Source organism: Manis pentadactyla, chromosome X (assembly GCF_030020395.1).
Source record: "Manis pentadactyla isolate mManPen7 chromosome X, mManPen7.hap1, whole genome shotgun sequence".
Taxonomy (NCBI): Eukaryota; Metazoa; Chordata; class Mammalia; order Pholidota; family Manidae; genus Manis; species Manis pentadactyla.
This window is the reverse complement of record NC_080038.1, coordinates 73,669,999-73,680,393: the sequence shown is the minus strand read 5'-3', so window position 1 is coordinate 73,680,393 and position 10,395 is coordinate 73,669,999. Positions and strand designations below refer to the sequence as shown.

The following is a 10,395-nucleotide window of genomic DNA, read 5'->3' as shown; positions in this document are numbered from 1 at the left end:
ATGCTAACACACATTGCTGCCTCTCCTATACAACTGCATATACAAAGCAAAAATTGTTGAAGCCAGGATTTTGCCAGCAGGACATCTTGCTGCTAGCACTAACTGCACTAAACCCCAGAGACTCTGTTGAGCGGACATGGCCTTAGGTATTTTGACACATGGACCAGTGATAGCTGGCCCTTCTAGCACCTTGGTGAAAAGGCCTGGAAGCTGGCCTCCTGTGTATTCCTGGAGTAACAGCAGAATGACCCCAAAAGATCACAATAGCATAACCTGAATGGCCTGAGCATCTTATGGGGGAGCTTTTTTAAATCATTATGGCCAGTGCATGTGCTCCCATATCCCTACATATTTATCCATATGTAACTCCCACAGGGAGAGGTATGAAGATCTGGTATGCTACATCAGGATGGGACCCAATTCCTGTCACTGTCCTATAATAGGACCACTCTCTTGCCTGCATCCTACCTGGTGGAAAAGATTTTCCTATGTTGGTATCATTAAAACTTGTCTTATTGCCCTTATAGTTACTCTCTTCTACATCCTTTGTGGATTGGGCACTACCCCTAGCCATAGCTGGTACTTGCTAAACATGTCTGGGTGTAAGAATGAGAATAAGTTAGCATAAGAGTAGCAATTTTAAGGGCCTAGAAGCAGTTTTCTGAGGTTGTGACTTAAAAGAAAAAAACTGGAACTGGGTAAGGCCTTGGAAAACAAGTTAATCATGAACACTGGGATGGGGGCAGCTGTGGCCTTCGGTCAGCTAACCTTGGTCAGTTAATCCTACATACCAAGCTTATCGTGCAGAACCTCCCTAACAATTGAGGAGTGGTCTTATCTTGCTCTCACTTAACCCCAGGATGTATGTCTTGCAAAGATAATGTGCAGCTGTGGAAAATTACTAAGAGTTAAGTGTTTTGAAAATGCCATATAAACCCTTGGTTTTGAGTGCTCGGGGTCCTTGTTGAGACCCGCTGCGTCGGGCTAACTTGGACCCCAGCTAGCTGGTTCCTGAATAAATTCCTCTTGCTTGTTGCAACAAGAGACGCCTTTCGTGAGTGATTTGGGGCGGCGTCCTCCTCTGGGAGAATCCAACATTTGGGGGCTCGTCCGGGATCTGCGCTCACCCCGCTTCACTCCCGAAGTCGCTCTTGGAGGAAGAGGTAAGATTAGTGGCGCCTTGGGTTGTCTGTGTTCTGTTTTCTGTTTTTCAGTGAGACCGGTCAGAATTCTGAAAGGGTACCCATTGTCTGGCAGCTGTCTCGATCCCGTAAAGGGGTCGAGACTGCGGTCGGTAGACGTACTAGGAGCACCGCAGGCTACAACCCTGGGGGACGCCTCGGGGAGGTTGGGGGGCCAGGGACGCCTGGTAGCCTCCCGTCTGTTTTTCCGGCAAAGTGAACCTGATGAGATAGGATTGATTTTTGGGCGCCGAGAGTATCAACCCTCTGATTCCTTTCGGTTTCTGTTTGAGACTCTGAGGAGAACTAAACGCGGCCGCTGTGTCTAATTTGTGTGTGTCTTTGTTTTTTGTGTCTTTTACGTGTCTAATTATTGTTATACTGACAATGGGACAGGCAGTGACGACCCCCCTTAGCCTGACGTTAGATCATTGGACGGAAGTCAGAGCGAGGGCACATAACTTGTCAGTAGAAGTGAAAAAGGGACCTTGGCAGACTTTCTGTACCTCCGAATGGCCCACCTTCAATGTTGGGTGGCCCTCGGAGGGGACTTTTGATCTCCCCACTTTATTAGCAGTAAAAGCTGTTGTCTTCCAGGATTCGTCTCAAGGACACCCGGATCAGCAACCCTACATTGTAGCCTGGCAAGAGTTGGTGGAGAACCCCCCACCCTGGGTAAAGCCCTGGGTACAAAAGAAAATGGGCCCTTGAGTTTTAACTGCCCAGACTCAACCTCAGAAAAAGGAAAAAGAAACTACCAAAGTTTACCCCGATACTCAAGATTTGCTTATGGTTGATGATCCCCCTCCCCCTCCTTACCCTCCCGCCCCTACAGCACCCCTGGCGCCCCCAGCCCCGGCACTCCCAGCACCGCCAGCCCCGGCACCCTCAGTCCCTGATGCTGAGGCAGTGGGGCCGGCTCCAGGACCTGCCCAGGGAACTCGGCGCCGCCGAGGGGCCACCTTGGACCCACCGGGTATTTTTCCTCTCCGGTCTTATGGAGTTCCCATCCTTGGGGAAGAAGGGGACCCGCCTTTCCAACCTCTGCAATATTGGCCCTTCTCCTCTGCTGATTTGTATAATTGGAAAGCTAACCACCCGCCCTTTTCAGAGGAACCGCAGAAACTAACTGGTCTGGTAGAGTCCCTGATGTTTTCCCACCAGCCCACCTGGGATGACTGTCAGCAGCTTTTGCAGGTGCTCTTCACCACGGAAGAGAGAGAGAGGATTCTCCTGGAGGCACGAAGGAATGTGCCTGGAACCGACGGGCGACCTTCGCAACTCCCTCATGACATAGAGAGGGGGTTCCCGTTGACTAGACCCAACTGGGACTTTAATTCTCCAGAAGGTAGGGAGCGACTAACCATCTATCGTCAGGCTCTGGTGGCAGGTCTCCGTGGGGCCGCAAGACGCCCCACCAATTTGGCCAAGGTAAGAGAGGTCAGCCAGGGAGCCACTGAAGCACCCGCAGTATTCTTAGAGCGCCTGATAGAAGCCTTCAGGTGGTATACTCCCTTTGATACCACTTCTGAGGGGCATAGTGCTTCAGTGGCCCTTGCTTTTATCGGACAGTCGGCACCCGACATTAGAAAAAAACTTCAGAGTTTGGAAGGCTTACAGGATTTGTTGCTGAGGGATTTGGTGAAAGAAGCAGAGAAAGTTGATCATAAGAGAGAGACTGAGGAAGAGAAGGAGTTAAGGAAGGAAAAGGAAAGGGAAATTAAAGAAGGAAAGAGGGATAGGAAGTATAAGAGAAATTTAACAAAGATCTTGGCCGCAGTAGTAGAAAGTAAGGGACGCCCGCCCTCTAGTGGTAGAACTAGTAAGGCAGGATCCCTGGGCAACCGACCTCCTTTGGATAAAGATCAGTGTGTGTACTGCAAGGAGAAGGGGCATTGGGTGAAAGAATGCCCTAAGAAACCACCGCGGGGACCTCCGAAGAAGGTGTTGTCTCTGCTAGAAGATGAGAATTAGGGAAGACGGGGCTCGGAGCCCCTCCCCGAGCCTAGGGTAACTCTGAAGGTGGAGGGGCAACCCGTTGAGTTTCTGGTAGATACCGGTGCTCAACATTCAGTACTGACCCAAGCTAGAGGCCCCCTTTCTAGCAAAAAGTCTTGGGTGTTCGGGGCCACGGGTCAGAGACAATATGCATGGACTACCCAAAGAACAGTGGACTTAGGAGTGGGACATGTAAACCACTCATTCCTTGTTATACCGGAATGCCCTACACCCTTGTTAGGAAGAGACATCTTGACCAAAGTCGGGGCCCAAATATCCTTTCAGGCTGAAGATACCCGAGTGACTGATAGAGAGAAGAAACCTTTGGGCCTAAGTATTCTGTCCATAAGATTAGAAGACGAGTACCGCCTTTTTAAGGAACCAGAACCCTCCCGAGTTAATCAAAGGTGGCTCATCCAGTTTTCAGGGGCCTGGGCAGAGACGGCAGGTATGGGGCTTGCTGTAAATCAGCCCCTGGTGGTCTTAGAATTGAAAGCCTCAGCCTCACCAGTAACTGTGAGACAATATCCAATGAGTAAAGAAGCCAGAGATGGAATTAAGCCCCATATCCAGAGGCTCATAGAGCAGGGGATATTAGTAAAATGTAAATCCCCATGGAACACTCCCTTGCTGCCTGTAAAGAAAGTGGGAACAGGAGATTATCGACCAGTGCAAGATTTAAGAGAAGTTAATAAGAGAACACAGGACATTCATCCCACTGTGCCGAATCCTTATAACCTGCTAAGCTCTCTGGCCCCAGAAAACACTTGGTATACAGTCTTAGATTTAAAGGACGCCTTCTTTTGTTTGCGCCTGCACCAGAGTAGCCAACCGCTGTTTGCTTTTGAGTGGAAGGACCCCTCCACAGGAACTACTGGACAATTGACCTGGACTCGCTTGCCACAAGGATTCAAGAATTCACCTACCCTCTTTGACGAGGCTTTACACCAGGACTTGGCCTTTTACCAAGCCTCCAACCCACAGGTAACCTTGTTACAATATGTTGATGACTTGCTGATAGCCGCCCCTACACAAGAAGTCTGCCAAGAGGCCACTGAAGCCCTTTTGACTGAACTTGCTAAGCTAGGGTATAGAGCATCTGCCAAAAAGGCACAGATCTGCCAACAACAAGTGACTTATTTAGGGTATTCCCTGAGAGAAGGGAAAAGGTGGCTTACTGAAGCCCGGAAGCAGACTGTGACGCAGATCCCGGTCCCTACTACTCCGCGCCAAGTCCGCGAATTTCTGGGAACAGCAGGGTTCTGTAGATTATGGATACCCGTATATGCCACCTTAGCCACCCCCCTGTACCCCCTAACCAAAGGGGCAGCTCCGTTTGTTTGGGGACCTGAACAGCAACAGGCCTTTGATGAGATCAAGAAGGCCCTCCTGTCGGCACCTGCTCTGGCTTTGCTGGATGTGACTAAGCCGTTCGTCCTTTTTGTGGATGAACGGAGTGGAGTGGCTCGGGGAGTGTTGACCCAGCAATGGGGACCTTGGAAGAGACCTGTCGCCTATTTGTCAAAAAAATTAGACCCAGTAAGTAGCGGATGGCCTGCCTGTTTGAGAGTAGTGGCGGCCGTGGCCCTCCTAGTTAAAGATTCTGACAAACTGACACTGGGACAGAAACTTACTGTGGTTGCTCCGCATGCGTTGGAGAGTGTAATTCGGCAGCCACCCGAGAGATGGATGTCGAATGCCAGAATGACTCACTACCAAACCTTACTCCTGAATCGTGATCGTGTGGAGTTTGCCCCCCCTGCCATTCTAAACCCGGCCACTCTGCTCCCCGATTCGGGGAAGGAAGTGCTTCATACCTGCCAGGAAATCCTGGCTGAGGAGACAGGCACCCGCCAGGACTTGAAAGATCAGCCCTTAGGAGGACCGGGACTCCTGACTTGGTATACGGACGGGAGCAGTTACAACATGGATGGTAAGAGAATGGCTGGAGCTGCAGTAGTAGATGATGACCGGATTATATGGGCCAGTGGACTCCCAACGGGCACCTCTGCACAGCGAGCAGAACTCATCGCCCTGACTCAGGCCCTAAGGATGGCAGAAGGTAAGAGACTTAACGTCTACACTGACAGCAGATATGCCTTTGCCACTGCTCATATACACGGGGTTATTTATAGGCAGAGAGGGCTGTTAACTTCTGCCGGGAAAGATGTTAAAAACAAACAAGAGATTTTAGATTTGCTAGAAGCCATCCATAGGCCTAAGGAAGTAGCAATAATACATTGCCCTGGACATCAGAAAGATGACTCTACAATAGCTCGAGGAAACCGGACGGCAGACCAAGCCGCAAAGCAAGCGGCTCAGGGAATGAATATTTTGCCCCTCCAAGTGTGTCCGGAAGCCACCCACATTAAGAGCTTCCAGTATACACCTGAAGATCTCGTTTGTATAAACAAATTAGGGTTCAAAAATTTCTCGCCCCAAGAGATATACAAGTCTGAAGAAGGGAAAGTTGTCCTGCCCCAGAGAGAGGCAGAGGAATACTTAAGGCAATTACATCAATTGACACATCTGGGAGCAAAAAATCTAAAAACCTTTGTTCGAGACTCCCCTTATCATGTTATTGGATTAGGAAAATTGGCTGATGAGGTTGTAAAAAATTGTGTACCCTGTCAATTAGTAAACGTGAGCAAAAATCAAGCAATATCTGGAAAAAGACTTCGAGGAGATCGCCTAGGAGCTTATTGGGAAGTTGACTTCACTGAAATTAAGCCTGCTAAGTATGGATATAAGTACCTTCTAGTTTTCCTAGACACATTTTCAGGATGGACAGAGGCGTTCCCCACAAAAACTGAGACAGCCCAGACAGTGTCTAAAAAGATCCTTGAAGAGATATTTCCCAGATTTGGGATCCCAAAGGTAATTGGCTCCGACAACGGCCCTGCCTTTGTTGCCCAGGTAAGTCAGGGATTGGCCAAGATCCTGGGGACGGATTGGAAATTGCATTGTGCATACAGGCCCCAGAGCTCAGGACAGGTAGAAAGGATGAACAGAACTCTAAAAGAGACCTTGACTAAATTGTCCATAGAGACTGGCTTATGTGATTGGTTGGTCCTCCTTCCCTTTGCCCTGTTTAGAGTCAGGAACACTCCCAGCTGCTTTGGACTAACGCCTTTTGAAATAATGTTTGGGGCCCCGGCCCCGCTTCAGTCAGCACATCTTCATACATTCCCCGAGTGTGCAACTAATAAGTTTTTGCTTGAAAGGTTAAGAGCCTTGGAGGCTGTGCAGAAAGAGGTGTGGGCCTCCATCAAGGAAGCCTATCGGCCAGAGGAGCTCTCAGTGCCTCATCAGTTCCAGGTGGGAGACCCCGTCTACGTGAGAAGGCACCGGACAGGAAACCTCGAGCCACGGTGGAAGGGACCTTTCATCGTCCTCCTGACTACTCCCACAGCTGTGAAAGTAGAAGGCGTCTCTTCCTGGATACACGCTTCACATCTAAAGAAGGCACCCCCGTCGGACTCGGACTGGTGAGTAACTCGGACTGATAATCCTCTTAAGCTTCGCTTGTGTGAAAGGAACTATGTTGTTAGTAATTCTAATGCTCCTGCTGTTTCCAACCCCCCAGAGCCTTAATCCTCATGTCCCTTATCTGCTTACCTGGAAAGTAGGAAATGGGCAGACCCAAGAAGAGTATAATCACACCACCCATATTGCCCCTTTGGGCACTTGGTTCCCGGACGTATATTTTAATTTAGATAAAGTAGCTGACATAGATGGGATGGAAGGAGGAGACTGGCGGAAAAAGCAACGCCGAGTCTCTGTAAGTAGGAATGGATTTTATGCATGCCCAGGGTTTCGAACGGGAGCAGAAAGACAGAAGTGTGGAGGAATTGAGTCCCTCTACTATGCACAATGGAGCTGTGTCACTTCCAATGACGGAGAAAAAAAATGGGATGTGAGCCCGCAGCTTATCCACCTTTCCTTTGTTAGACCATGCACTCGAGTGAAGTACAGCCCCAATTGTAACTTACTTAGACTCAAATTTACAGAACAGGGAAAGAAAGACCCCCGATGGGGAACAGGAGGGTTGACTTGGGGACTGTATCTCCACCAGACACCCCCGAGTGGAATCCTTCTACGAGTGCGACTCAGCGTCCAGGCCCTCCCAGCCGCTCCGATAGGACCTAATACTGTCCTACGAGATCAGCTGCGTCTTCCAACCCCTACTCCAAAGCAGTATCCCATCATTATGACTACTCACCCCCAGCCCTCCGTATTCCCTCCTAACCAGGTGGTTCCTTTTATTGGTACCGGACAGCGACTCCTCAACCTCGTCGAGGGGGCGTTCTTAGTTCTGAATGTCTCCAACCCTAAAGTTACCGAATCCTGTTGGTTATGTTTTTCTTCTGGACCTCCTTATTATGAAGGGTTGGGACTGTCAGGTAGTTTCAATAATACAACTAGCCATGAGGTCTGTAGTTGGGGAAGCCACAAGAAGTTAACCCTAACTGAAGTAACTGGGAAAGGTAAATGTTTAGGAACAGTTCCCTCAACCCATAAGAGTTTGTGTAATTAAACCATACCCATAGTTTCCTCAGGTGAAAACAGATATCTAGTCCCTCCCCGTCAGGGATGGTGGGCTTGTAACACTGGACTAACCCCGTGTGTTTCCACCTCTGCTTTTGATTCCTCCCATGATTTCTGTATTATGGTCCAACTAGTGCCTAGACTAATGTATCATGATGATCTCTCATTTGTAACCGAGTTCGACCCTAGACATAGGTATAAAAGAGAATTAGTCTCATTGACTCTAGCCATGTTATTAGGAATATGAGTCGCAGCAGGAGTGGGAACAGGGACAGCTGCCATCATCCAAGGGAACCAACACTATGGACTGAGGGCAGCTATTGATGACGATTTAAGTACCATAGAACAATCCATTACCAAACTTGAAGAATCTCTGACTTCCCTTTCTGAAGTCGTCTTGCAGAATAGACGGGGGCTGGATCTGCTGTTCCTAAAAGAAGGAGGACTGTGTGCAGCTTTAAGAGAAGAATGCTGCTTTTATGCAGACCACTCCGGAATAGTAAGAGATTCAATGTCAAAGCTTAGGGAAAGGCTAGACCAGAGAAAGAGAGAGCAAGAGGCTGGCCAGGGTCTATTTGAGTCCTGGTTCACTAAGTCCCCATGGCTCACAACTCTGATATCCACTTTAGCCGGACCCTTGCTCATTCTTGTTCTGCTTCTTACTTTTGGTCCCTGTGTTTTGAACCGGCTAATATCTTTTGTTAGAGAGTAAGTGCTGTTCAAGTACTAATGCTAAGACAACAGTATCACTCGCTCACACATCAAGAAGAAACAAACATTCCATGATAGGAATGCCCCAAAAAGAGAAGTGGGGAATGTAAGAATGAGAATAAGTTAGCATAAGAGTAGCCATTTTAAGGGCCTAGAAGCAGTTTTCTGAGGTTGTGACTTAAAAGAAAAAAACTGGAACTGGGTAAGGCCTTGGAAAACAAGTTAATCATGAACACCGGGATGGGGGCAGCTGTGGCCTTCGGTCAGCTAACCTTGGTCAGTTAATCCTACATACCAAGCTTATCGTGCAGAACCTCCCTAACAATTGAGGAGTGGTCTTATCTTGCTCTCGCTTAACCCCAGGATGTATGTCTTGCAAAGATAATGTGCAGCTGTGGAAAATTACTAAGAGTTAAGTGTTTTGAAAATGCCATATAAACCCTTGGTTTTGAGTGCTCGGGGTCCTTGTTGAGACCCGCTGCGTCGGGCTAACTTGGACCCCAGCTAGCTGGTTCCTGAATAAATTCCTCTTGCTTGTTGCATCAAGAGACGCCTTTCGTGAGTGTTTTGGGGTGGCGTCCTCCTCTGGGAGAATCCAACATGGGGACCCCTACTAGTTCAGCTGCTGTCTTCCCATAAAATGTGTAAACTGTGGACTCAAACTGAGTAGGACTTTGAATGCAGCTGCATCCTCATGCTTGAGGATTGTCATAGTTTTATTATGTATATCATAATTTCTGTTGTTATTTGTATGTTGTTAATCTCATTACAGTGTTCTAGCTTTCTTGCACAGGGAGCTTTGTGGAAGACTGGGGGCATGTAGATTGTGAGGTTAGAATTCTGGTGGAGTGGGTTAGGAAAATTTAAGTTTTCAACGAGAAATCCCACTTGGCCTTGATAGTTATATGCATGTTAGCGCCTGTTTCTACATCAGTGTGATGTTTACCATAGCAGAGCCACCAGTCTTTCACAGGATTACCAGTCTGATGTAAGCAGTGGAGTGCAGCAGCCATTCTATCCTTCCCTTTGTTCCTGGTATGTAATTGGTCAGGTGCCCACCAGTCACCATGGATCCACCCATGCAGCTCTTCCCAGGGGAAGGGGGAGGGGGAAGTGGAGAATGACACATCAGGAGAGAAGGAGAGCTGGGAAGCAGAGCTGCGTGAGAAGAGGTGGAGCTCGCCATGACAGAGAGAGCAGAGCAGCCGCAGCCAGGGGTGAGAGTGGAGTGTCGCATGGGAGAGGAACTGAGCCATGAGAAATAAACCTTTAATACCCAATGTTCTCTTTTCCTTGTCTTCCTTCAGTCTTAGCAGATTCATAAAAAACTTGCCCAAAGCAGTGAACGTCTTTCCTCCTCGAGCCACAGTCACTCAGGATTAAGCTTTCAGTGCTAATACAGTAGTAGCACGTGTGACTCCAAACATCAGGTCTTTTCTCCACTTTTCTTTCCCTTCATCCTAAAAAAAAGCCCATTACATCCAAATGCAGAGGAAGTTTGTGGATTACGCAGCTGCTTAATTTGGAGATTGACATTGCTGCGAAGTATGGGGAAATTTAAACAGAGAAAACACTTATATAAGAGAAAGGACATTAACTAATGAAATTCCTCCTGTCATATAGTTTAAATGGGAGAGATCTTTGCACAAGGATTACCGATATTACTTACAACAGGAATGCATGACAAGTGAGGATCGCTTGATAGTGTTAATTTATAGAAATTTGAACATATGAGTCTACTTTAGACATCATATGTGAAGTATGATACCAATTATTTTTATTGCCAAATATATGGCATTGAGTGCTAAATTTTGTACATATTTGTTGATTTCTTTCATTCAGCATTTTGTAATATTCAGGACAGAACTCCTTACTTTTTTATAGATTACACCTAAAATTTCTCTTCTTTGGAGTATTATACATGTTGCTGTTCCATTGATCTCAATTTCTACTTATT

The 10,395-nt window shown here is 47.7% G+C and overlaps 1 protein-coding gene across 1 annotated transcript; it reads left to right on the top strand.

Moving 5' to 3' along the window:
- Window positions 1-879: 879 nt before the first annotated feature.
- LOC130681787 (uncharacterized) lies at window positions 880-6,773 on the top strand. The gene is given in 1 exon segment (XM_057495360.1): window positions 880-6,773. A coding segment is annotated over 1 exon segment (5,205 nt). The 5' UTR covers window positions 880-1,568.
- Window positions 6,774-10,395: the final 3,622 nt, after the last annotated feature.